The following is a 27,230-nucleotide window of genomic DNA, read 5'->3' as shown; positions in this document are numbered from 1 at the left end:
AGGAGCCCTCGCCAGCCTCAGAGGAACCTCCTCTCCCCATGGCCTGGCCTCCCCTGGCTCTCCTGCCGCAGGAAGGGTGCCCTCACCCCTGAGGATGCACTGGAGCTCCAGGCGCCCCTCCCGGAGGTCCATGCCCTGCCAGCCCTGCATCCTGACCCCGGCTTGGTCTCAGACTCTCCCGATTGTGTCGGTCCTTATTCTGATGGCGCACAGTGACCTTGACTCTCGCTCCCTCTAAGTCAGGTGCCCAGTTCCATGATTCGCCCCGGAAGTTACCCCTCCTCGGTCAGAGCCCCCGGCTGGCCTGACTCGGGGCTCCTTCCTGGTGGCTGGCGGCCGCCTGGCCTCCCCCGAGTTTGGGTCTGTCCCTCCTTCCAGGCTCCTGCCAGGCCAGCCTTCCTAAGGTCCCTGTAACCCTGTAACAAGTTCAGCCTGACTTTCCTGGTCAGCGTTTCCTGCTCTGCCCCGAACTTGAACTTGACTTTCTGACCCTCAGCATCCCAGGCAAGGTTTGCTCTCTTCCGGGGTCACATACCCACTTCCCTGCATCCCGGGGACCCTCGTGCTTCTTGCCGCGGGGGTGGTTACCAGTGCATCTCCCTGAACCCCTTCACCGCCGGGAGCTCCTGGGCGCGGCTCAGGTCGGCTGTCGCTTTAAGCTGACGCTCAGCACGTGGACTTACGGCTCTTCTTGTCTGTTCTCATGTAATACATGAGCTCTCTCTTCTGTTCGTGGTGGGTTCACATACTCTTTCAGTGCCTTATTCTCGATTTTACACTATTCTTAAAAACACCCCAGTGACCATTGTGCTTGTCAATTGGCCATCGATTTAAAAGTAGAATCACCAGATTAACATGTCAGTGTCTATTCAGTTTTGATAAAGAATTATTCTCCAGAAGTGTTCCTCATACCAAACCAACACTTGGTGCTGTTAGTCTGGAACCTCTGGCCAATCTGATGGGTGTAAGTTGGTTTTTTACTTTTTCTTTTTTTTTTTTTTTTAATTTCTGTTCCCCCGGTTACTAAGGAATATGGGAATCTCTTCAGGAATTTGTTAGCTATTTGCATTTTGTCTTCTGTGAATTACTGATGCGTATCCTTTGTTTTTCTCTTGAGTTAGTCTTTTTTGGAATGATTTTAAGAGACTTTTAAGGGTGGAAGGGAAATACTGAAGGGGAAGGAATGTGTTTCCTTAGTAGGAGATGCACTCTCTCTCTCTCTCACACACACACACACACACGCACACACACTCTCTCTCTAAGGATCACTGCTCTGTCATCTCGACAGGGTTTTCGTTGGTGCTACTCACGTGATGAAAGCCAATATTTTAAGTGTGAAGCAGAGCCAAACAAGTGTTGGACGTACAAGTGGCCCCTGCAGGAGGTGCCCCAGATTGTGTCAGGCAAGAGCACAGCGTGGACACGCATGTGTGATCCCACCTGATACCCATTTTCTCTTTTTATAAATTTATTTATTTTACTTTTTTTGGCTGCGTTGGGTTTTCGTTGCTGCCCATGGGCTTTCTCTAGTTGCGGTGAGCGGGGGCTGCTCTTCATTGTGGTGGGCAGGCTTCTCATTGCGGTGGCTTCTCTTGTTGCAGAGCACGGGCTCTAGGCGTGTGGGATTCAGTAGTTGTGGCTCACGGGCTCTAGAGCACAGCCTCAGTACTTGTGGCGCACGGACTTAGTTGCTCCGTGGCACGTGGGATCTTCCTGGACCAGGGCTCGAACCCATGCCCCCTGCATTGGCAGGTGGATTCTTAACCACTGCGCCACCAGGGAAGCCCCTGATACCCATTTTCAAGAACGGCCTACTTTGGAGGAAAAGAGCTAGGTTTGTACTTGATTAAGTCCAATACATTTCACTCTTTCTGACCATGGAAAATTTAGGAGGGTCGGTGATTTCATAGGCTTAGGAAGTTTGTTCCTATCGTATATTTGAGATACTTTCCATTGTTTTAAAGTACTGTCTGTATTTCTCCGTCTCTCTCCCTCTCCCCGCTTCTCTGTTGTGTAATAGAAACCGTTTTTCTACTGTAGGAACATCCAATCATTTGCAGGCGATGGCATACCGTTTTTTGTTTTTATTGAAGTATAGTTTATTTACGTACCACGTTTTTAAAGGTGTTTTATGTCAAGCACTTTGAAAACTGACTTAAAATGGATTGACTTCACTGGGTGAACGTGATTTTCATAAACCCCAGTATCTATGGACTCTATCCAGCTCATCTGGAAATGTAGTTTAGTGCTTTATGTACAAAATAGATGAACCGTGGTTGACTGTGGAAGTTATCATTGACGAACACTTAACAGCTCTCTGTTTTCAGTTGCAAGATTGGTTGTATCCCTGCATCAGAGAGAACGTGTATCCAGAATTAGACTTGAACTCTGAACAGAGACAGTTCTGGATAGGAAGCCTTGTAGAGTGGCCGGCACACAGTAGGTGCTCAATAAGTATCTGAATGAATGCGCTCAGTGTTGAGTGAATGTATAGGGAAGAGCTGGCACTTAGAGATGCAAACCCATTGGAGGACCGGATGTGGAAGCAAGCTTGTGAAGCTTCTTAAATTGTGTGAAAGTCACTTTTCCCCACACGTGAGGACATGGGCTGTATACACCTTCATGTGGGTGCATGTACACGTTTTTAACGTCACGTTTAATTGGAAGGAAATACTGATGTAGACATCCTGGGGAAAGCGGCTCTCTTCACGAGAATAGTCACGCCGCTGTTATATTATCTTTCCGATCTCGAAATGCAATGAAAGGGCAGGTATTCTGCGTTGAGACACATCTACAGAAAACAAACTAGCAAAGCCCAGCTCCTTGAAGCCCTCCTGACCCTTCCTGTTTTCCCAGGCATGTTTGCCACGGTGGCCGGGATATCTCAGCGCGCGCCCGTGCACTGGTCAGAGAACGTGGTTGGAGCAGCCGTCTGCTTCCCATACGTCATTGCCCTCGACAGCGAGTTCATCACCGTTCACAGCATGCTGGACCAACAGCAAAAGCAGACCCTGCCCTTTAAGGAAGGTCACATCCTCCAGGATTTTGAAGGTACTAGTTTCCACGGAATCTTATGCTTGTATTTCTTCACTAAATGCTATTAAGCGTCCATTGGGAACTTGGCCTCTTGCTGAGTGTGGAAGATCCACAGGCAATGGTAATACAGTCTCTGTGCTTCAGGGGCACCGAGGTTAAAGGGAGATAGTGAAACAGATAGCCACAGCAGTTTGAGAGCTTGATAGCAACAAAATAAGGCCAATTGGGAGAGCAGAGGAGGAAGTATTTCCTAGAAGTACCAGGGAGGGCTTCCTGTAGGAGGTGGTATTTGAGCCAAACCTTTAAGGATGAGTAGGAATCTGCCAAGTGGATGTGGTGTGAAAGAACCTTCATGCAGAGAGAAAGGCAGGCACAAATCTGCCGAAGAAGGAACTCTGGGCTCTGGGCCACGCAAGTGATTCACAGGGACTGTGGTGCCTGTTGTATGAGAAGGGCTGGCCTGGGTGAGGCTGCAGCGGACCAGGGCAGCCAGGGAGGGAGGGATTTATTTTACTTTTCCTAAATTTTATTGTGAACATCTTGCAACGTGCTGAAAAGTTGAAAGAAAAACAAACTGAATCCCTGCCCCCCATTCACCTAGATTTTTTCATACTGGTTCACATTCTGCTGATCAGTTTGGAAGTAAGTGGAGGAGACCATGGTGCTTAATCCGGAATCCTTCAGCAGGCATTTTCCCGCGTGACCACAAAGCCCTTTTCACACCCCAGAAATGTGCTCTCAGCCCCTGCCTGTGGTCAGATTTCCCCGGCTTCCTAAGAATGCCCTTGATGATATCCTCTTCAAACTGGGAGCTAATCTAGATCTGTGCATTGCCCTTGCCGTGTCGGGACTGGGGCTCCCCAGACATTGCCCTTCCTATGTTAGGTGCTGGGGACGCAGACCTGCTGAGTCTCGAGGTCCCACGTGAAGCGTGTCAGGGCTTGACTGGGGCCCTGACACGCGTGCCGGGAGAGCTTATTCATGACAGTGTTCCGTGCTGTGCACACTGAGGGGTGGAGGTGGGCACAGGGGATCGGTTGCGGGCACACAGAGGCTGGCAACGTAACCCACCCCCGGCGGGAACACGGGGAGGCTTCCCAGAAGGAGGGACACCAGTGCAGGGCAGGGGCAGAACCTCATCTGAGTGCGAGGACAGTGATGTAGCTTGACACGGAGGACAGATGATGCAGACAGAGAGCCGGGCAGGGAGGCCAGGAAGGGGAGATGCAGGCGGGGGGAGACCAGGCGGTGGGACTGGGAGGCACACAAGGATTCCCAAGGAGGGAGGAGCAGACGGAGAAGAAAAGGCTCTGCTGACCCTGAACGACCTTCAGACAGACAGACAAGGTCGTTCCACCGCTTCCCGGGACCAGGTGATAGTTTAGCTTAAAAACGTGTCTCCAGAGGGAGCAGAAGTCGCTCTCGAAGCTTGGCAGGTGGAGCTGCCTTGGGTGGCAGGTCCGACTCCCCAGTAGACCATGCCAGGCATCGTGGTGCCAGGGGGCGGTGGGGAAGGGAGAAGGTAACGCCGAGATCGGGTGATTCTGGATGACGGGCGAGTGTGAAATGTTATCTTATGGTTCAGAATGTTGCGTTATAATCTTAGTTTCCTGTAAACTGACTACCCTGGAGAGAAAAGAAGTTTTCAAAAGTTTTATACGAGGGATAGCATAATTCTTCTGCTTATTTTCCAGGACTGAGCACTGTAGCCTCATTGTGGACCTACTCAACTGGTTTTAAATTTAGCAGCATTTCAGAATAAATAAAAGGCCAAACGTTTTAATATCCCTTACTTCGGAAATGTACTGTTAAGAGTTTGCCCTTGGGCTTCCCTGGTGGCGCAGTGGTTGGGAGTCCGCCTGCCGATGCAGGGGACACGGGTTCGTGCCCCGGTCCGGGAGGATCCCACGTGCCGCGGAGCGGGTGGACCCGTGAGCCATGGCCGCTGAGCCTGCGCGTCCGGAGCCTGTGCTCCGCAACGGGAGAGGCCGCAACAGTGAGAGGCCCGCGTACCGCAAAAAAAAAAAAAAGAGTTCGCCCTTTTCTGATGGTGGGAAGAGGAAAGAGAAGCGTTCATTTCTGGTTGCCGTGGGAGCTCGGGGTTGGGGCGCTGTGATGACCTTGGTCACACAGCCGCTCGTGCTGTCTTTGGGCGAGGGGGTGTGTTTTCTTCCCAGCACTGTGTTCTTACCCTTTCCAACCGTGTTCCTTTCTTCCCAGGAAGACTGATCGTCGCCACAAGTAAAGGAGTTTACGTCTTGGTTCCGTTACCTCTGGAAAAACAAATACAGGATCTTCTAGCAAGCCGGAGAGTGGAGGAGGCTCTGGTTCTAGCAAAAGGCGCCCGGAGGAACATTCCAAAGGAAAAATTTCAGGTTTGTAATCAGCGGGCCCCCAGGCCGCCGGCTTAGAAAACGTTAGGATCTAAGTGCCCGGGCCTGCAGACCGCTTCCTGTCCGTCATTCAAGTTTCTCTGCGTCTCCACGTTGTACAGATAAGGAAGCAGGTTGCAGAGCAGCCGGACCAACAGCTGTATGAAGTCACGCTGCCGGCAGAGGCCAAGTCGGGATTTGAGCCTCTGACGTAATGCCCGCGCTTAACTCACCAAGTTGTATTTCTAATCAGCGTCCTTCTTCCAGAGGAGCCGCAGGGCACAGTTTTTACAGACGAAAAGAGGGAACCTCAGGTTAATTTGTCTCCCAATTCAGAATTTATATTTCTTGGGATGGGGTTGAATTTGTAGAGTTTAGGTTTATGTCATCTACAGAAAAAGCTTTGTGAACATTAGATAAACCATCTAATGTTGCCGGAATCCATCTAATTCATTTCCTTAGGAGAAAACTTTTAATGCATTTTAGAAACGCTAACTTTAATATCGTTGGTGTGATCAATACAATTGATGAAGCAAACACGAATTATTCTCGTGTCTGATGAAATCAGGTTTCCTAAAAATTGCTCCCTGATCAGCCGCGAGGTGAGTTCGGGTTACTCTATGTATTTGAGAATAATAAAGCGTAATATTGGTGTGTACACGCTTCATGTGAACATCTAAGTCCATCATTAAAAGTTCTAATGAATTCATAGCGATCCCCTTCTTGTTTCTGTTGGCCAGATTTTCAGGACGATGTGGTTTGTGGAAGCTGTGCTTTCTGGCCTCAGTGGCTTTAAAAGCTGCAGAGGGTAGAGTCCGGAGGTGGAAGAGGTCAGGACGTGTCATTTATGGTCACAGGATAAATATTGATAAACTTTGCATCTTAATTCCTCATTAAAAAAAAAAATTATTAAAGTCTAGTTGATTTACAGTGTTGTGTTCATCTCTACCGTACAGCAGTGACTCAGTTATACATATATATTCTTTTTCATATTCTTTTCCATTATGGTTTATCCCAGGCTGTTGACTGTAGTTCCCTGTGCTCTACAGTAGGACCTTGTTGTTTCTCCGTCCTACAGAGAACAGTTTGCATCTGCTAAGCCCACACTCTCAGTCCTTCCCTCGCCCATCGTATTCCTCATTTTTGAGTGAGATGATCTATGAGCATTCAGCAGGGGGCAGCAAAAGCACAAAGAAGAAACCCGTCGGTTCAGGGCGTGTTTCTGCGCTGGGAGCGCCTGTTTCTGCCGCGTTTTCCTTGCGCATCCGCGTGGGGAGGCGGGTGCTGAGGCAGCCTTGGCCACTGCTCTGCCGCTCTCAGCTCCTCTCGGTCCCGAGGGTGGGCCCCGGGAGCTCGTGGGTGTCCGGACGGGCACGTGTCGGGGGCCCCCTCCTTGCACACACCGTGGGCACACCTCAAGTGGGTCCCATTTTCTTAGGGAGGCTGCCCGTGTTCTTGGATTTCTGCTTTTTCCTCCCGTTTTCCTGAGAGCAGCTGCGCAGTGGGTAGTGGATGGTGTTAGCGCTCGTCTGGCTCTGCCGTCTGACATCCCAGTTGGGGTTTGTCCACCTAGCACGCTCCCTGCCTTCCCCCTGTGGTATGTGCCCCAGACGTGCACCCCCAGTGACCTTGAACTTGGCTCTCGTTCTCATGCCCACGTGGCTGCTGGGGACCCTTCTCCCGTTGTGCCTGAATTGTTTTCAAGCCCCTTTCCTGTGTGTCTGCAGTCCGTCCTCCACGGCCCCGCGGAAGGTGCTTTCTGACGCGTCTATCAAACCCTCAGCTGGAAATTCTTCCGCGGGTGCCTCCCTGCCCACAGTCAGGTCTGCACCAGGGGGCCTTCACGGCCAGGCCCTGCCCGCCTCCCCAGCCTCCTTCCCCCCGTGACCCCGGCCTGAGCCCTGCGCGCCTGAGCCCTGCACTGGGCAGGCACTCCGGGAGCCATCCTAAAACACTTCTAATCCTGAAAACAAGTCAAGAATAGCCAGTGCCACCGTCCAAAGACCCACTGCAGGGATGGCTGGCCTCTGGGCATCCCTGGGTAAGGCCGGGCCAGCCTCGCTGCCCCGTCAGCGCCCCGTGCTTTCACCCACCTCCCCGCCCTCCCTGTTTTCTTTACTTATTTGTGCTATTTTCTATCAGTGGAGTGAACTTCTAAACACCGAGTACAGGTTTCGATACCTTGCTCAGATAGGCCCTTTTCTCTGAGTCCACCACATCCCTGAATGCTTGCTTTGCGCTCCCACAATTACACATGTTAACCTGTGACCAGGGACGGGTTTCTTTTGTTTGTTTTTTTTTTTTGCGGTACGCGGGCCTCTCACCGCTGTGGCCTCTCCCGTTGCGGAGCACAGGCTCCGGACGCGCAGGCTCAGCGGCCATGGCTCACGGGCCCAGCCGCTCCGCGGCATGTGGGATCTTCCCGGACCGGGACACGAACCCGCGTCCCCTGCATCGGCAGGCGGACTCTCAACCACCGCGCCACCAGGGAAGCCCCGCAGAAGTAGTTTTGATTTCCCTTTAGGAAGGGGAAGAGTGGGTGACATTTGAATCCTGCAGCCACGAGGGAAAAATTGTCTTTCAGCGGATTTCTCACCAGCGAGCCTGAGTGTGAATGAGAATTCTTCTGCCGCAGCTGACGGGGCCTTTTTATCCTTCTTGCTAAGTGGCTGGCCTTTGTTGCTTCTCCTTTCAGAGACGGAACTGGCATTCCCTCACAACAGAACCTGGCCTCGCTCCTGTCTACTTATTGCTGGCGGCATACAGCGGCCGGTTTTCCCGTCAGACGTAGCTGGTGTCGGGGAAGAGAGTCATGAAAAAGCAGCTGCCTCTCCTGCCGTCTCTGCAGGAATTGCTCTGAAGGGACGGGAGGAGATGCTGCTGTGCTTTGGAGAACAAGCCCCTCTGAGAGCTGATCAGAAGCAGCAGCCTTTAGGTGTCTCCATCTCCCTCGTTTCTTCAGGGGTAACAGTGTTGGCCGCTTGCTGTGTACCTGGGTGAGCCAGTGAGAGGGAGGAACTGGGCTCTAGAAGCAGAAAGGTCAGGGTTTCAACCGTGGCTCGACCACTTCCACGTTAGTCACTCTGGGCTAAAAACTTAGCATCTCTGAACAGGATGTCCCTATCTGTAAAACGGGTTCAGCGAGTGACAAAGTGGAGTTTCATAAAAACGGATCAGGTCAATAGGCGATTACTTAAACGGCAGGTACTCTGCCAGGGTGTGGGGATGCTAAGATGAATTATGTACATGCCTTCAAGGAATTTATGGCGTATCAAACAGCGGGACGGATTAGAAAGGGGAGGGATTGAAGTCCTAGGGTCTTAAGCACAGTTAGAGTCTTTAGTTGTGAGGTGGTGAGGGCCCGGGCTGGGGTGATGGAGCCAGTGAGGACAGAGCAGAGGCGGGTCCACAAGGCCTTTCAGACAAAGCGGACAAAGCTTGAAGCTGACCGGCTGGACAGTGACAGGGAGGGGGTGGAATTACAGACACCACAGGGTAGCTTCCTTAAGTGCATTGCTGTTTCTGGAAGTTACCAGAACAAAGGGCTCTGTGGTCCAGGAAATTTGGGTAGGACTGTATTAGACACAGATCGACGGCACTTTTATTGCAGGATTCCTCGGGCTGCGGTGTGGATGTGGCTGTGTATCACCGTTGGGGGGAGGGGACAGAACACACAGTGTCTCCCAAGCTTCGGCAGGAAAACCTGCGTATTTATCTGTTTGTCGTTAAATGGGAGGGGCCTCGTGCTCCAGAAGGATGCTCGGAAGTGCTGGTGTGAAGAGTCAGTTCCACAAGAATGAAGGATGGGCAGCTTCCGGGCTCCCAGGGACGCCGGCGATGTTCACATCTGGGCACCAGAGGTGGAAGCTATCAAGAAAGCCAGGGAGTGTGGGAGGAGGAATACGGATCGGGATGGATGGGAAATCCACGAAGAAGAAAGAACGATGCTTAGAGAACAACTTGGTCTCAGGAATGAGGGGTTGATTGACATGTATACGTGTTTATGTTGAAAATCATTTCGTATAAGCCTCGTTTTTACCTTACCTTGTAACTTCAGGTTTCCATGTTATAGTTAACGGTTAGCCTGGATTATGACCAGAAACTTAGCTTCGCCTCCTGTCGTGGTTCCAGGGCAGGTCAGAGTGATGAAACCTGTCTTTCCCTGCAGGTCATGTACCGGCGGATCCTGCAGCAGGCGGGCTTCATACAGTTTGCGCAGCTTCAGTTCCTGGAGGCTAAAGAACTCTTCAGGTAATCTGAGGTGTTGGTAGCAAGCCTTCTAAGTGTCCCTCCGTGGTCAGACCTCCACTGTGGCTGTGATGGGAAAGGCCGCCATGGATGCTGTGCTCCGGGGAGAAGTAGCAAGGCCGTCGTGTGTACACCCCTCGTGCCCCCTGCCCCCCTTAGCCCGAGGGTCACTGTCCTGTGTCTTGAAGGTAGGGCAGATAAGGCGCATACATTTGGCTGTGTTGGGTCTTAGTTGCTGCGAGTGGGCTTTCTCTAGTTGCGGCGAGTGGGCTGCTTATTGAGGTGGCTTCTCGTCGCGGAGCACGGGCTCTAGGCGTGTGGGCTTCAGTAGTTGTGGCACATGGGCTCAGTAGTTGTGGCTTGCGGGCTCTAGAGCGCAGGCTCAGTAGTTGTGGCGCACGGGCTTAGTTGCTCCGCAGCATGTGGGATCTTCCCGGACCAGGGCTTGAACCCGTGTCCCCTGCGTTGGCAGGCAGATTCTTAACCGCTGCGCCACCAGGGAAGCCCGAGGAGGCAATTCTAAAGAGCGTGTTTGATAGCCTGTGAAGGATTCCTAGGAAGACGTGATGGTTCACTTTCCCTTTCCTCCAGAGATTTTACCAAAAGCTCTGAGTTTAGAGAAAGAGCAGGGGCTTCTGGGAAGACTTGAAAAACTGTTCTTCTGAGGACGTTGTAAACGGCATGCTCCTGGCCCACCGTCTTAGGAAGCTGAGGTCCCTTCCGCATGACATGGATCCTGCACGCGTGGGCCGCCCCCTTCACCAGCACCCATCCCACCCCTCTCCCTCCCCAGCCCAGGCCTGTCTCAGCCCCTCCCCCTCCAGCAGCCTTTCCTCTGGGCTGGGGGTCAGGTGCGCCCTGGGAAGCAGTGGCTCTTCACACTCACTCAGAAGATGAACTTAAACCCGCTGTGATCGCCCTTCAATGTCCCACGAAGGCATCGCCTGTAGAAGAAGTTTTCCAAATGTCCGTGTAGGACAGATTCCGCACGACTCAGAGCCGTAAGGGAGGAGATGTACACGGGGCCTCCTCCGAATCTGCCTTTGATCAGAGCCGCTGTGCCTCCTGCCGTTTCCCCCCACCTGGGTTTGCGGGGGCCCATGTCCCACCGCAGCACTGGAGGTGCCACGTCTGCGGCCGCCGAGCCCTCTGCTCCGTCGTGGGGTCTGGGGGTGGGCGGTGCCCGGCTGGCGGTGCTTTGCAGCCCGTGCAGCTGCGGACGGCGTGCAGACAGCGCACCCGTCCAGTGTCGTCCTGTGTGCCTGCGTGCACTCTCTCTCTCTCTTTGCTTCATTTAGTTTGACACTGTAATTGCAGAAGCGGCCAACTCGACGTGCGGGAGCTGATCTCCCTGTACCCGTTCCTGCTGCCCACGTCCTCCTCGTTCACCCGGTCCCACCCTCCTCTGCACGAGTTTGCAGACCTCAACCAGCTGACCCAGGGCGACCAGGAGAAGGTGGCCAAGTGCAAGCGCTTCCTCATGAGCTACCTGAACGAGGTCCGCAGCACGGAGGTGGCCAACGGCTACAAGGAGGACATCGACACGGCCCTGCTCAAGCTGTACACGGAGGCTGACCACGACAGCCTGCTGGACCTCCTGGTCACCGAGAACTTCTGTCTGCTCACCGACAGCGCCGCCTGGCTGGAGAAGCACAAAAAGTGAGTGTTTCTGGCCCCCCGGACGCTCCCCCCGAACCCGGGGCTCCCTGCCTGGCCCTTCCTCGTCCCCACCCACGGGAAGCTGTCGCGCAGCTGAGGCACCAGCGTGACTTCTGAGTCGCAGGCATTCATCAGGGGACCACCCGGCACCCTCGGGATCTATCGGCCTCATCACGGTCTGCAGATCCACCGCAGGGGTCTTAGAGGGCACAACTCTTGCGCCAGCTCCTTCCTGACAGATCGAACAGTCATAGGCCTTGTTAGTCAACGGTGTGCTCGTTCAGTTTCCACGTGGGTGGGACTCAGCTGTGCGAGATGCCACACGCATGTCGGTTAAACAGTAGTGCACTGCAGCCACTGATGGCCAGACTGAGCGGACAGATGGGCATCTGGATAAACAGACAGAAAGGGAGGCTTCCGGATCTTGTGGATAAAAGGTTACGGGGTCAAACTCCTTCATTACGGACGTGAGCTGGTCGGCACCCACCCACTTGCCGACCGGCCACCGGGTACGATGGGGGCCCGTCTGCAGTGATGACGTGGTTAAATCGGGCAGCTTCTTCATCCTGGGGGCAGGCGGTGGTCTAACCCTTCTAGGGCCGGGGGGCTTGAGAGTTCCCTGTAAGATTCTTTGCCTGTGACTTTTGGAATGCATTTGACATGGCGGAGGTGCTGGTGAAATTCCACGGAGACCCAGGCTCACGATCCAGACCCTGTTCAGATGCAGGATGTCATGGGCTGGTGACTGGCCTCCACGTGGGAAGTGGCTTGTTCAGCCGTTTCCCTCAGTTTCCCAAAGGCACCGTGGAATGGAGTGATTTATTTAGGAACCAGAAAATGCACTGACAGCTTATGGCGGTGACTTGGGATGGCAGGGAGGGTCTGGCGGAGTCAGTGTAACTTTCTAAAAGCTTTCGGGAGAAGAGGAGGGTTCTAGGGAATAGTTCAATATCTTGAGAGGTTGCTCTTTGAGGGAAGAAATCCGATGGCCCCCTGGGGCAGCTTGATCCGGTCACCTGCTGGGGAAGAGGGCCAGGAGAGGACGCACCTGTGAGCGTGGGAGGGTGGCAACAGCTCACAGCCCGGGCGATGCCCGTGTTGTCACCGACCCTGTCCGCTTATAAATGAGGAGGCAAGGGCCAAGGAAGGTAACCTACTTGCTCAAGGTTATACAGTCCCTAAGTAATGAAGCCTGGATTGAAAGTCAGGGCCTGGAACTCTGGGTCCCCCCAGCCTGACTCTCCCTGACCTTCTGTTCTCTGCAGTGCCTGCATACTGTTGGCGTTTATTGCCGTTCAAAATCCTTACCCCAGAATGGCTCAGACAGCATCCCTTCTTAATACCTCGTGATAAGTTAATAATGGTTAACTGAAGAGATGGCAAATCATACTAGTATTTGAAGCAAGTTGTAAAGCAATTCCAAATGTGACCTTCCATAGTATCACTGTAGTTTTATTTTTCAGCTCATCTTAGATGTGAATACGGTCCTTTCTGGAAATCGATAGGGAATACATTTTGCTACTATAAGTAAATAAACAGAAAGGAGAATCTTTCTGGTGCTTGAAATTTGTTGTTGAAGTCAGTTGAATAGCACATGTGGGGCTGGGGGCCCAGGGCCGAGGGCGTTGCTGAGGGGGTACTGCCCGCAGTGGGTGGTCAGGAGAGGGTGCACTTACCCTGAGTTTTCTTCCAGGTACTTTGCACTGGGGCTGCTCTATCATTACAACCACCAAGACGCTGCTGCCGTTCAGGTGAGTTCAGAGGCATCTCAGCACTGTTTAAAAATCACCACCATTTAACTTAGCAACTAAGTTGCTAAGTAACTAAGCCCGTGTGCCACAACTACCGAGCCTGTTTGAAAAAAAATTACAAATTGATAGAGACCAGTCTTGCCTGATCCACAACCTTTTTTACAAAACAAAAATAGTACTGTTTTAGAAAGTGAATGCTTGAGAAATGTTGGCCAAGGATTTTCTTTTTTTCTCTTTTCTTATTTATTTATGGCTGCGTTGGGTCTTCACTGCTGTGCGCAGGCTTTCTCTAGTTGCGGTGCCCGGGCTTCTCATTGCGGTGGCTTCTCTTGTTGTGGAGCACGGGCTGTAGGCACGCGAGCGGCAGGAGGTGTGGCGCGCGGGCTCAGTAGGTGTGGCTTGCGGGCTCTAGAGCGCAGGCTTGCTCAGCGGCCATGGCTCACGGGCCCAGCCGCTCTGTGGCATGTGGGATCTTCCCAGACCAGGGCACGAACCCGTGTCCCCTGCATCGGCAGGCGGACTCTCAATCACTGTGCCACCAGGGAAGCCTCATCTTTCCATCTCTTTAAAGAACATTTTCAAGACTGAGTTGTTTAAAATGTAAGAAAAATAGGATTTCTTACTTAGCCACAAGGCCTGTGACTCCACTGCCTTATCAAAAATTAAGGCTGTGAGTAACAGGTTGTAATTTCCACTGTTAATGGCAATAAGTCTTGCCAGAGAGCTGGGTTGTCATGTCATCTGTGACAGAACTAAAGCTGACCAAGGCCACTCACTTGCCTGGGTGGCACTGCTGGTCAGCAGGAGAGCTGGGGACTGAGCCAGCGCTCAGGGCCCTGGCAGGGGCTCTTGCACCCAAATTTCTCATCTTGTCTCTTGTCTTGCATCTTTTGTGAGCGGCCAAGAGCATCAGCAGTGCTCACCAAACTCACCAAGCGTATCTGGTTGCTTTGAGAAATTACCATGGTAACACGATTGTGGAATAGGTAAAAAAAAAAGGTTCTCATCAACATACACCCCATGGCTAAGAGCAGATTTGGGTGTCAAAGCTAAACTTTTTACTTTTTTAAAACACCATGTTCTGAGAATTTGTTATAAGTATGTTAATAACATTAGCAAAGCTACATAGACAGGAGTTTACAAAATTGAAATAATATGGAATAGATCACCATATATGGCAGAATTTTTTTAATGACACATTTCAATGGCTGTGTGAATAGTTTGTTTGACTTGGGGAATTCAGCGCTGAAGAAACTAGTAACAAAAAACATTGGTGTGCTGCTACCAGAATTACGGCTGCCTGTGACAAAACGAAAGCTGTTTACACTGCCTGCCTGTTTCCTGGGCCGCTTGCTGGTATGGTGTGGTTCAGGAGTCAGTGTGGACAGGTGGGTGAGGACCACGGCACAGACGACGATGCAGGGGGGCTCTCAGGCAGCCCCCATCTCTGCCACCCCTCGTGAGGCCACTTCATTCTGAGGCTCTGAAAGTAAGATTCCGTTTACAGGGACTTCCCTGGTGGCGCAGTGGTTAAGAATCCGCCTGCCAACGCAGGGGACACAGGTTCAAGCCCTGGTCCGGGAAGATCCCACATGCCGCAGAGTGGCTAAGCCCGTGCGCCACAACTACTGAGCCCGCGTGCCACAACTACTGAGCCCGCGTGCCACAACTACTGAAGCCTGCACGCCTAGAGCCCGTGCTCCGCAACAAGAGAAGCCACCGCAGTGAGAAGCCCGCGTACCACAACGAAGAGTAGCCCCTGCTCGCCGCAACTAGAGGAAGCCTGCGCGCAGCAACAAAGACCCAACGCAGCCAAAAATAAATAAAAAATAAATAAATAAAAATTAAAAAAATAAAAACAATAGTACATGTGCACAGTGGAGCATTAAAAAAGAAAAAGATTCAGTTTACACGGCAGGGAAGTGTCTGGATGAAATAGCAAAGGACTTTATTATTAAAATCTACCCTGAGCCCCCATGCAAAAGACAGTAGGAACACCAGGGCACAGGGTCACCAGAGGTTTTGAAAGCACATCAGACTCTCACAGTCCCAAAAGGTCTTCAAACTCAGAAATTCCTGTGACGGAGAAGGCTGAAACAGCCCGGCTGATGGATGTAGGTGAATGTCTTCTGTGTCCAAACATTGTCAGTGATGATTTCATTTCAGGAAGAGACGTTTTTTAATGCATCCAAGTCTCCTCATAGACTACATTTACTACTTGTATTACTGTGATCTCATTAAAAAGGAAAGAAAAAGAACCTGGTGCTTTATGTTCCTGATTTCCTGGACCGTGTCCCCTCTTTTTTTTTTTTTCATGTGTGTGAAAAAATTAAAATGGATTTAAACCTCCAAAGTTTCTCCCGCCACTTTGAAATATTGAAAGGCCAGACAAACAAACACGTGCCCTTTCTGAGCTAATTCTAAGAGGTATGTAACCTTCCCTACCTTCTTTCTTATTCCTCTCCAGCTGTGGGTGAGCATCGTCAACGGGGATATTCACGACTCCACGCGCTCAGACCTGTACGAGTACATCGTGGATTTCCTCACCTACAGCCTCGACCCGGACCTTGTGTGGCAGTATGCTGACTGGGTCTTGCAGAAAAATCCGGAGGTTTGTGCTTCGTAAACACATTCGTTCAGGGGCGGCAGGGGGACTGGTGAAAATGGACAGAAAAGTTGATTCTAGGTGGGAAAACAAGCTACACTTTAACCCTTCTCTCCGCTTTTTTTCTCCCCCCCTTTTAATACATGGCTTGAGCCGTCTGAATCCCAGCTCTCGGGGAATTTCTGCATTTCGGTGCTTCTGCACACCTGTGGTGGGGGCAGGCCACTGTGTAGGAAAGCAGAAGGCACCGCAGGTCAGGTCTTAGCATCTTCTTAAACACCCGTGTGTTGACCCCCATCCCTAACGGCATCTGGTCCCTTGTTCTCTGCGGGCTGGAGAAAGACCAGACTGTTGCCCTGTAGGGCGTGGAGCCGGGCCTGGGGCACACCAGGCAGACCGTCGCCCTTGCTTCTATGTCCCCAACCCCCTTTGGGAGGGTGAGTTGGGGACATAGAAGGGCCCTTTTTTTGTTGTTTGTTTTCATCAGTCATTTTATTAATCCTTAAGGGAAATGTAAATCAAAACCATTTCACACCCAGTAGGATGGCTAAAATTTAAAAGACAACAATAGTACACGTTGGCAAAGATGCAGAGGAATTAGAACTCGCATTCATTGTTGGTGGGAAGGTAAAACAGTACAGTCATTTTGAAAGACAGTCTGGCGGTTCTACAAATGGTTAAACAGAGTTATCATATGTGCCAGCGATTTCACTCCTAGGTATGCATCCAAGAGAAGTGAAAACCTTTATTCGCATAAAAACTTGTACACGAATATTTACGGCAGTATTATTCACGACAGCCAAAAGAAAGAAAAAACCGTGTCCATCACTTGATGAATAGATAAATAAAATGTATATGCACAAAATGCAGTATTGCTTGGCAATAATAAATGAAAGGGGTTCTTTTTAGTATTTTTTTTTATAAATTTATTTATTTTTATTTGGCTGTGTTGGGTCTTTGTTGTTGTTGAGTGGGCTTGGGTCCCACGTGGGTAAGGCACACGGTGGGTATGGGCGTTTGGAGAATCGAGTTCACTGAATCTTCAGCCGCTTGTATCTTCTTTCATTTATGATCCAGCAAGGATGATCTAAACGTTACAGAGTTGTTGCTTCACGGATTGTCAAAACCTACCACCAATAAATGTTTGGTTCCTTAGTTTCCGACCCTTTTAGAAGGAATTCCGGCTGGAGCTCTGCGGCATTTCCTGTCTCTGTCAGTGCTTCATCTGCACTGCTTTTCTGAATTGTCGTGTTTTCTTGTTTGTTTTTTTTTTGACGTGGACCATTTTCAAAGTCTTTATTGAATTTGTTACAATATTGCTTCTGTTTCATGTTTTGGTTTTTTGGCCGCGAGGCATATGGGATCTTAGTTCCCCGACCCGGGATCGAACCTGCAACCCCAGCATTGGAAGGTGAAGTCTTAACCACTGGACGACCAGGGAAGTCCCGCAAATCGTCATGTTTTTGACAGTGGTTTTACCCAAAGCGGACAGTGCTCAGAATGAAGATAAGATGGGGTCTTTGCAAAGCCTTATAAATAAATTGCTATTCTTCTTTCAGGTCGGAGTTCAGGTTTTCACCAAGAGACCTGTGGACGAACAGAGTAGGTTTAACCCAGATGATGTCATCAGTTGCCTTAAGAAATACCCGCAAGCCCTGGTCAAGTACCTAGAACATCTGGTCGTGGACAGGAGACTGGAGGTGAGGCCCCAGAGCACAGGCTGAGCTGCGTGGGCTGCGGTGGCATCACCGGGACCTGAACCTGGCCCGTGGGTCTAACGTAATGTCTCGTGTTCCCGGCACTCAGTCTGTACGTGTGGGAGGTCAGGGAGGGAGGCGGATGTTCGTGAAAGAGACCGGCGGCCTAAGTAGCTTTTTTTCTCACCTTCCATCTCTTGTCTCCTCCGCTTATATTTTCTTCTCTTGTCCTTCCTTGTTATTCTTTTTTTTTTTTTAGAGTTTTTTTTTCCTTGTTGTTATTCTTAAAGGAAATGAGGAAAGCTGTCCCTTTTTTGGAGAATACCTAAATCCTGTGGCCCTTACTTCTCAAAATGAGATATTTTCCCATAGATTTTAGATTCAGCTCCTCTGTGTCGTGGTTTCTGAAAGCTTTTGCCCCAGTACGCGTGTTCTGTGGTTGTCCTGTAGCCCCCGCTCACCTTGCACGTCCAGTCTCAGGCACCTGCTGGCTGCTTGGTTAGGGGGCGTTCTCTGGGCTCCCCTAGCAACTGCTGTCTGTCTGCTTGTCCTCCTGTCCTGTAGAAGGAGGGGTACCACACGCACTTAGCCATCCTCTACCTGGACGAGGTGCTGCAACAGAGGCCCAGCGCCAGTGGCAAGGATGCAGAAGTGACCGAGACGCAGGCGAAGCTACGACGTCTGCTCCAGCAATCCGATTTGTACCAGGTCCACTTTCTGCTGGGTGAGCGCATCTCTCTGCATAAACGTCACCGGCGGGGGGGGGGGGGGGGGGCAGGGACGGAGGCCTTGGCACCTCTTCGTCTCTGTTCGGGGGCAGGGGGTGGATTGGGAGCCTCTGTGGCACAAAGTCAGCCTCCTGGAGGGCAGGCGAGCCCCCTCGTCCGTCCTCCACCCTCTGGAAACGGATAGGGCCCCTTAGCTGATGACGTGAAGGCTACCCTGGGCGTTGGGAGGTCTGCATGTCTGCTGAGACAAGCTGCTTTGAACTTGCTTTGAAGCCCTCAGGTCAGTTTCTTCTGAGGCTCCAGCTCTGATCACGGCTTTGAGGGTGGCACTGCCCCCAGCACCCCACTCGGCTGCCCCAGGCTTGGAGGAAGGCGGGGGTCCTGGAGGGGGTCTGGTTTTCATTTCCTCCAGGGCAGAAACCACAGTGTCCATGTTGTGTACGACCCTCAGAGCAGGACCCGGCAGACTGAACTTGTCTCTTGCGGTATCGGGCACCGTGGGATTTCCGGGTTGTCCTTGCTGGGTTAATACATTTCTCTTTAGCAGCTTTTAACACCACTCTCTGACCATTAACTACACCCATTCTCATTGTTCGCGGTAGTTGTGTCCTGTAGAGTCTCCACAGCTGAGTTCTCGGACACTGAGCCGTCATACCTGGAGGAGTGCAGGGTCAGGCTCCTGAGAACCTCTGGTCACATCATTTTCACCAGCCGATCAATACGTAACCTTCTTTATGTGTGTTTCTGCTTAAAGACACCTTATTTAACGTATGTTGTTGATTCGACGACACTGAGCTCGTGGCCAGCAGCACATGACTCAGGCCTGAAAGATGCTTGTGTGACACATGTACTTTGTCCTAAGGCACATGGCGGCCCTCCTGGGAGGCTACGTGGACACCCCTAAACTCTGGGTGTCAAGGCAGCCCGGGTGGCAGAGCTCAGGCGCGTCCAGGCAGCCCGGGTGGCAGAGCTCAGGGGCGTCCAGGCAGCCAGCCTTGCTCTGCCCGTTCTTAAGCGCATGGCCCATGCAGTTGTGGCATTGGATTGGCACCGCCTGGCGCGGGCCCTGCCGTTTCTAACCTGCAGGTCCCACCCCACAGACAGGATCCGGGGCGCCGGGCTCCCCATGGAGAACGCCATCCTGCTCGGGAAGCTGGAGCAGCATGAGGGGGCCCTGCGCATCCTGGTCCACGAGCTGGCCGACTTCCCGGCAGCCGAGGGCTACTGCCTGTGGCGCTCCGAGGGCCGGGCCCCGCCGTACCGCCGGCGGCTCTTCCAGCTCCTGCTGGCCATCTACCTGGGCCCCGGCCCCTCTGCGCCCGAGCTGGCCGTGGCCGCCGTGGACCTCCTGAACCGCCGTGCCACCGAGTTCGACGCGGCCCAGGTCCTGCAGCTGTTGCCGGGCACGTGGTCGGTGCAGCTGCTCTGCCCGTTCCTGACGGGGGCCGTGCGGGACAGCGTCCACGCCCGGAGGACCACGCAGGTGGCTATGGGCCTGGCCAAGTCAGAAAACTTGATCTACAAGTACGACAAGGTGAGAGCCCGGCCCTCTCGGGCGAGACGTGTGATTTGAGGTCGGTTTTACCCGTGGAAAAACAGTCCTTGTCCGTTTCTTCTCTGTAACACACGTGATTTCTTCACACAGACACAGGTGTGTGAGCCCAGGCGGGAGCCGGGCCGGCAGGTGTGCGGTGGGGGCAGCTTCCCGCCCCTTTTAGACACTGACGGTCCGCAGAGCCGCGCTCCGGGCCCTGGTCCACGCTGCACGTCACGGTGTCACTGCATCCGCACAGCACTTCCGGGCACAATTGCGTCCCCGTCACAGAAGGGGGGGCAGGGGCACCAGGAGGTGACACAGGACACAGGATCCCAGCTGTGGACTGCAGGCCGATTCAGAGCTGCACGTTCCGGGTCCCCGTCTCTGTCCCCTGGGCTTGCTGTGACTAATGATAACAAATCCCATAGGCCGGGGGCTCAGACGACACGCATCCCGTTCGCACCGTCTGGGGGCCGGGAGCCCGAGATCCAGGCGCTGACGGATTCGGGGCCCATTGAGGCCCCCTTCTCACTGAGCTCACGGGGCCGGGAGCCAGCGCTGGTCTCTTCCCCCTCCATAAGGGCCCTGAGGCTGTCCTGGGGGCCCACCTCCAAACACCATCCCACTGGGGGTCAGGGCCTCGACGTTTGGCGAGAGATACAGGCATTCAGTCCATAACCTCCCCAAGCTTATCCAGAGAAGGCTTCTCTCTGGTGAGGCCCAGACGCCCCGCAGCCAGGAACCTGTCCTTCCAGAGCAGGAATCCGCCGTGTTCCTCCCGCTGGGAAGCCTTCATTGACTCCCCAGTGGAGAAGCCGAGGCCGGCAAGATTCAGCCTCCCTCCTCTGGCCCGTCCCTGCCCGTCCCAGGGTGCTCAGAACCTCCCAATGGACTTGCCGTTTCGTACGTACGGCCTTAGAATCCACCGTTTCCTCTGCCTGAGACGGCTCACCTCTTCCTTTTTTGCCTGGTGAACGCCTACTCGAAACCCCGCCTGAGTCTTTCATTTGTGAAACCTTCCCGTCCCTTGAAGCAGACGGGTGCCCCGTGTGCCAACTCACGTGCTGCATCCATAGCCGTCCCCTTCCCTGTTAGGCTTTGGGTTCTCTGAGGGCAGGAACTTCCTTTACTTATCTCGGTATTCCTGAGCCAACCTGGCTTCTTGAAGGCATTGAATGTTTGCTGAATGACTAAAGAAATTAACGAGTAGGGTGAATTCACTAAGCCGCCGCCCCGTCCTGCCACTAGGCTGACTTGCTGGGCTGATTCACGCAAACTGTGCAGAAAGGCTTTTAGCTTGCAGAACTCAGGTCCTGTTTAATCAGACAAGAAATAATAAAGTTTTGTTTGTTAGTTAACACTTAAAGAAAGGAAATGACGTTTCCTGGGGCCGGTCGGGAACGTGCCACGGATCAACCCCATGGGTTTGACCCAGTCTCTTATTTGGGCCTTAACGTTTCTTGTTTGCAGACGAGGGGAGCAGGGAATTAGACAGCTTTCACGGTCTTGTCAGCTCTAAGGCCCCATGATTCTGTAATAGGCCTTGCTTGAACAGATCAGAGCTCAGAGAATGTCTGAAAGATCTTGGTGAGCAATTCCTCCGCCAGACAAGCAGCAATTACTTTTGGGAAATAAGAAGGCGGTTTTGTAGCTTTTTTGACTTTTCCAGTTCCGGAGGGTGTTTTGGTTTATTTTCACCGCCGATACTCTGTTTCGAGAAATTGATCTTAAAGCTGTCCTCACCAGTGATGGTAACAACCCACGGGGTGACGCGTGTCAGCTCTGAAGACCGGTGTCACTTATGTCACAGGCGTCCTTGTCTTTGTTTCTTTTTGCAGATGAAGCTGAAAGGAAGCTCAGTTCGGCTCTCGGACAAAAAGCTTTGCCAGATGTGCCGAAACCCATTTTGCGAGCCCGTGTTTGTTAGGTATCCCAACGGTGGTCTCGTCCACACCCACTGTGCGGCCAGCAGGCACACGAACCCCAGCTCCCCCAGCCCCGGGGCTCGGACTTGAAGAGGCTGGGCCGAGGGCTCCTTACCAAGGCGGCCGGGTGCACAGAGTAGGAGGCCGCGTCAGCCGCCATCTGGTGCTGGGGGGCTTCAGTCGTGGGAAATGGGGCCGACCCCCTGCATCGGATGGAAATGGATAATCCTCGAAATAGAGACAGGCCAGATTCACCCGTCCAGGGACATCGCCACCCAAAACAGATGTCTGCTCTGAAAGGAAATGAGCCTTCCTGTGCCACCCGGACAAACCAGACCCCGCACCCCGAGCCCCGATCTGTAGACACGTATTTGCACTGGAAACGTTCGCTCCGGTGGCACGGAGGGGACCGCGTCCTGGCAGGCGAGCAGCCAGGGCGCAGAGCTCTCCATCCTCACCGCCTGGCCACCGGCCGCCCTGCGGGCTCTGCCTTTGCCCTGAGGGACAGCTGACCTCAGGGAGGTATCCCATCTGGCTTGCAACCCCTAAAAGGTCTGCCTGGGTACTCAGGCCCTCCCTTTGGGGTAAATTCATCCGCTTCTGGATACCTCGCACGTGAAGGCTCCCAGAATCTGGGACGCGCCGGAATGAGCTGCTCGCAGGTCTGGAGCCGACGGCGGGGACAGGAGCACACGGCCCATCGCCCGCCGGTTTGTAACTCCGTGATTAACATGTTCAATTAGAACTTTTAATTTGGCGTTATATCCTCTTGGTGATTCTTCTCTCTTTTGGAAATTCACCTCCGTCGTGTTCATTCGGGACGTTTTTCTTTGCACCACCACCCGCCCCATTGATTCCTCGAGAAATTAAAAGGGAAAGGTCGTGAGCACAAGCTGAGTGTGTTTTCCGGGGCGGCTGGTGGTCACCTCCACGCTGGCCAGGGCGGGCCGTGGGTGATGGCTGCCCTGCGCGATGGGGATGTCACCCCTCCCGAGGGAGCGCCGCCCCCAGAGGAAGTCCAGGCGGGCTGCCTTACCTCTAGCACTTTACACGCCTGCCCTGCGGCTTCCTGGACACACAGGACAGACACCTCCCCGCATCACAGACCCCACGTCCATTCCGCGTCTCTGTCCAGCATCGCGGAGAAGCCGACGCTGTTGTTACTTCACTGCCCTCTTTTGAATTTCTTCCTGGTGTTTATCGACTCTGTCGGGGACTAAGAAGAAAGATGCCGTGACGCCTGGCAGACGTGCATCAGTTCGTGCGTGTGACGAGGGGATGCCGGGATCCGGCCCCTCCTTCAGCCCAGGCCTTAGCAGACGGGGTGGAGAGCTCATCCTCCCTTCTGTGAAGACGCTTTCTGTACTGATCACGGTCACTGTTCTCTTTCCTCTTGTGATTCCAGGGGGTCCAGAAAGCAAAGGCATCCGTGCACTCTTCCCTCCTGTGTCTCGATTTCTAAAGAATAAATGATGAAGAAATTCCTGCAGCTCAGCCGCGTGCTGTGTAAGCTGGTGTGAATGAAAGCCCAGTCATGAGTCTTACCCTGCGGATGGCTGTGAAGGAACGGCCATGTCACTGGGGACGTTACCATTACGACTCGTGAGTTTGGGGTTATCCCTCAGAGAACAAGTGACTAGGACACGGAAAACTGCACCTCTAAAAGCACTGTTTCTCTCCGCGAGATGGGTACAGTCCTGGAAAAGCCTTCTGATGGTTCCTTTCTCACTTGGGGGCACTGGTCTCTCTCTGCCCTGAACATTGATCAATATTTTGAGATGTTTGTGATCCTTTAGAAGAATGGGAACTGAAGTTGAGCAGTTTCTATCTCTACTCTAGAATCCTCTAATGCAGCGGAATTCTCTGACCCTGTGCAGAATTGTTAAAAACCTTGCCTTTCTCTAACTCCCACAAGGCCCTTTTCTCAAATCATATTTTTTAAAGAAGTACGTGCTTCTTTCTAAAGACCTGCTGTCTTGTGATTGTGCCGTCAGTTAGAGGAATTAGAGCCATCACCTGGCCCTTGTCCCCCTGGGTCGGTTCGATGTCACCATCCTAGTTAAAATAGCACGAACTGGACTCAGCTGACGTTAGTATTCTCTGGGCAGGACTCTTCAATTTCACGAGCTGGTTATCTGCTGTCGCTTATCAGGTATCCATGTGGGAGTGGCACGTGGGCTATGGAGTCTTGAGCCCACGCTCAGAGCCGGAAGGCCCGGGCCTGAGCCCCGGATGTGCTTGCAGTGGGGCTCCAAGGGCCCTGGGTACCACCCTTGAGTCACTGCCTGTCACACAGCCAGGGTAACCTGGGCTTCCCCCTCGCCCGCCTATGGAAACCTGGTCGTTTCAACTTTACCCTTTGCCCCTGGTTGGATCCCAAATGCACAAGATGTACAAATGTAAACTTGTTGATTTTATTAAAATTCTTTTGATTCTTTGTCCCTCCTGTAATTGTTTTTTAAATAAAAGTTACCTCGGTGATGTGATGGTTTCTGCTCGCATGGCACCTAATAGCCCAAGGGGCCATAGAACTTGGTCGTCTGCCCTGGTGGTGCCTTCCAGCTCCTGCAGAAGGACTTGCTTTGGTCGTTCCTCTAATCCTTTGCTGTTGCTTCACTACATTTTAAACAATGCACTTTTTTTTTAAATTTTTTATTTAATTTTTTTGTGGTGCGCGGGCCCTCTCACCGTTGTGGCCTCTCCCGTTGCGGAGCACAGGCTCCGGACGCGCGGGCTCAGCAGCCGTGGCTCACGGGCCCAGCCGCTCCACGGCATGTGGGATCCTCCCGGACCGGGGCACGGACCCGCGTCCCCTGAGTCAGCAGGCGGGCTCTCAACCACTGCGCCACCAGGGAAGCCCCTCTCTGCAGCTTTTTGCAGCCGGGGAAGGGAAACAAATAGTTATAATGCAGCCTGCAATCCAGAGTCCTAAATTAGTGCAACAAGACACGTGGTAAGAAGGAATTAGAAAGCAACACACACAACCCGCAGGCCACGTGTGACTCGGGAAGTAAAACGCCGTCACTAGGGTCTCAGGGCTCTGGCACCCTCTGCTGTGGCCCTGGCAGGCCACCTCCCCTCGGCCGTGGTGTCATCCATAGCCTGGAGGTGGTGGCTGAGGGCCCTCTGGGTGTTAGGCCTTAGTCTCAGGACAAAGCAGCGGGATGGGCCAGCCTGGGATACCAAATGTCACTCTCTGGGATCTCGGGTCTCGGGGACGCACAGGAACTCCTCTGCAGCGGCCCCGCAGATGTGTCTGAGCGCCCGGGGCATCAGCTGCAAGAATCTCATTGCGTTGCTGCAATCAGCAAGAAGGTCCCTCTGTGCAGCCCACACCCCTGGCTCCAGAGCTGGTCTGCGGCTGCCCTTTTCTTTTCTCTTCTTTCTTTATAATTGATTTTTATCGGAGTATAGTTGCCTTACAATGCTGTGTTAGTTTCTGCTGTACAGCGAAGTGAGTCAGCTCTACGTATACATATATCCCCTCTTTTGGATTGCCTTCCCATTCAGGTCACCACAGAGCACTGAGCAGAGTTCCCTGTGGTTTTTGAACCTCTCTGTACACAAAGCTCTAACATCTTTCAGGGAGGGAAGGAGATATGCCCGTCCCCAGAGCCCTGGTCCTGCCCCTGCTTAGGTGGTTGGTCCTGCTATTATGGCTCAGTTCCTGCCCTCAGGTAGGTCACATAGCGTGTGCGTGTGCGTGCGTGTGCGTACGTGTGCACGTGTGTGCCTGCGTGTATGTGCAAGCATGTGGATGTGTGTGTGCGTGCATGTGTGTGTGCATGGGCGTGGGGGGTGGTGAGGACTGCAGTTCACCACTTCTTCCAACAGGCTAATCAGGGAAGCAGGGAGTTAGACCAGCCCGTTTCCTCCCGTCCGGCTTCTTTGCTGCTGGGAGGAGCCTGGTGCTGTTCCCACACCTGCATTCAGGCCTGTGTGGCGGGTCACCTGCAGCAAGTGTTCCCTAACTGCAGGTGGGCAGCTGGCTGTCCCGGCACGTGGCACGTGTGAGCCCCCGTAACCAAGCATCACCTCTGCTCCTCTGACCGTAATTTCATGCAACCGCGTGTTGGAAACGTGCAGGGGCTGTGCCACCCTCCTGTTTGTGCTTGGTGTAATTTACTGGTGTAATTTCCATGTATCTGGTGTTTGTACAAATACTAGAAAATACGCTGCTTTGTAGCAGCTGACAGAGAAGCTCAGCCATCCCCAACCCGCCTCGGCCGTGCCAGGGTGCACACCCGCCGGGCCAGGAGCTGAGGGGCTAAAAGACTCACTTTACCAAGAGCTGTACGCAAGGTGCTAAGGGGGCGGTTTTCCTTTTTCAATCCATGCATTCATTTATTCGTATATTCATTCATTCATTCATTCATTCCACAAGTATATACTGGAAGATGCTCCGTGCCAGACATCGTGCTCCGTTCTGCAGAAAACCTGGTGAGAGACACATCTGGTCTCAGCCCTGCTGGAGGTAATGACAGCCCCGGGGGACAAATGCCGGAGGACGCAGTGCCGGTGGACCAGATGCACGGAGTTGGAGGGCGAGTGCTGCACTCAGGGTGAGGGGGTGAGCGGGCTTATGGCCCCGTGGGGATGGAGAGAAAGAGGATCTGATGACTCTGCAGCCCGGGAAGGCGGCAGGGGACAGTGACAGATGAGGCTGGAGACCGAGGCTTCATCCCAGTTCTGGGTGGAAGAGAAACACGGGTGTCTGTGCTGTAGAGAGACCAGCAGTCCCCCCGCCAGGGGCAGCCTCAGCCAGCGTGTCCATCTGGTATTGGGTCCATTCATCTTGGTCTTTACATGGTTTTTATTTATATGGGAAAGGAGTCCCGCCCCCCAAAAAAGAAACAGAATGTTGTGGCCAGTTTATTTGGAGAGTCCCTTGTATTAAAATACAGTACATGGAGGGCTTCCCTGGTGGCACAGTGGTTAAGAATCCACCTGCCAATGCAGGGGACACGGGTTCGAGGGTCTAGGAAGATCCCACATGTCACAGAGCAACTAAGCCCATGCGCCACAACTACTGAGCCTGCGCTCTAGAGCCCCGCGAGCCACAACTACTGAGTCTGCGCGCCACAACTACTGAAGCCCACACGCCTAGAGCTTGTGCTCCGCAACAAGAGAAGCCACCGCAATGAGGAGCCCGCGCACCGCAACAAAGAGTAGCCCCCGCTCGCCATTAGAGAAAGCCCGCGTGCAGCAATGGAGATCCAATGCAGCCAAAAGTAAGGTAAATTAAATAAATAAAATTTAAAAAAAATTTAAAAATAAAATATAGTACATGGATAAAAAATTGGAGGTATAGTAAGGCCAACAGATCAGGAGACAATTGCCACTGAAAAGATAGTTTTTATACTCACGGATCCCGGAGACCCTCCTCACAGGGGAGGGGGCACACCAGCCACATGGGGAAGCACCAGGGCCAGGCAGGAGGTACAGGGCAGGTCGGGGAACGTGGGCAGGAGACTTTATTGTGGTTTCCAAGGGAAGGAAGGGGTGAGGCAGCTGGACAGGCTTGGGGCTGGCGAGTTGGAATGATTTCCATGGGCTCTGGGCCCAGGGGCTGTCCCTGGCTGTCTGGCCCTGGCCCTGGGGCATTGGAGCAGGTGGATAGCAGCTCGGGGTGTGAGCTCTCACAGAGGAGGCGGTGGGGTGTGGGCGCTGCT

General features: G+C 52.9%; 1 protein-coding gene across 1 annotated transcript in view; it reads left to right on the top strand.

Moving 5' to 3' along the window:
- TGFBRAP1 (transforming growth factor beta receptor associated protein 1) overlaps window positions 1–23,999 on the top strand; it is a 29,450-nt gene extending 5,451 nt beyond the window's left edge. Inside the window, exons 2-11 of the mRNA XM_024743765.1 lie at window positions 2,857–3,051; window positions 5,257–5,411; window positions 9,577–9,659; window positions 10,974–11,315; window positions 13,009–13,066; window positions 15,534–15,677; window positions 17,231–17,371; window positions 17,933–18,092; window positions 19,197–19,630; window positions 21,472–23,999. Of these exons, the coding sequence (XP_024599533.1) occupies window positions 2,857–3,051; window positions 5,257–5,411; window positions 9,577–9,659; window positions 10,974–11,315; window positions 13,009–13,066; window positions 15,534–15,677; window positions 17,231–17,371; window positions 17,933–18,092; window positions 19,197–19,630; window positions 21,472–21,648 (1,889 nt within the window). The 3' untranslated portion in view covers window positions 21,649–23,999. The remainder of the gene's footprint in view (window positions 1–2,856; window positions 3,052–5,256; window positions 5,412–9,576; window positions 9,660–10,973; window positions 11,316–13,008; window positions 13,067–15,533; window positions 15,678–17,230; window positions 17,372–17,932; window positions 18,093–19,196; window positions 19,631–21,471) is intronic.
- The last annotated feature ends 3,231 nt before the right edge of the window (window positions 24,000–27,230 follow it).

The sequence above is a fragment of the Neophocaena asiaeorientalis genome, unplaced genomic scaffold, assembly GCF_003031525.2.
Source record: "Neophocaena asiaeorientalis asiaeorientalis breed wild unplaced genomic scaffold, Neophocaena_asiaeorientalis_V1.1 scaffold114, whole genome shotgun sequence".
Lineage (NCBI taxonomy): Eukaryota > Metazoa > Chordata > Mammalia > Artiodactyla > Phocoenidae > Neophocaena > Neophocaena asiaeorientalis.
Note: the sequence above shows the minus strand (reverse complement) of the source record. Positions and strands in the feature narration are given on the sequence as shown.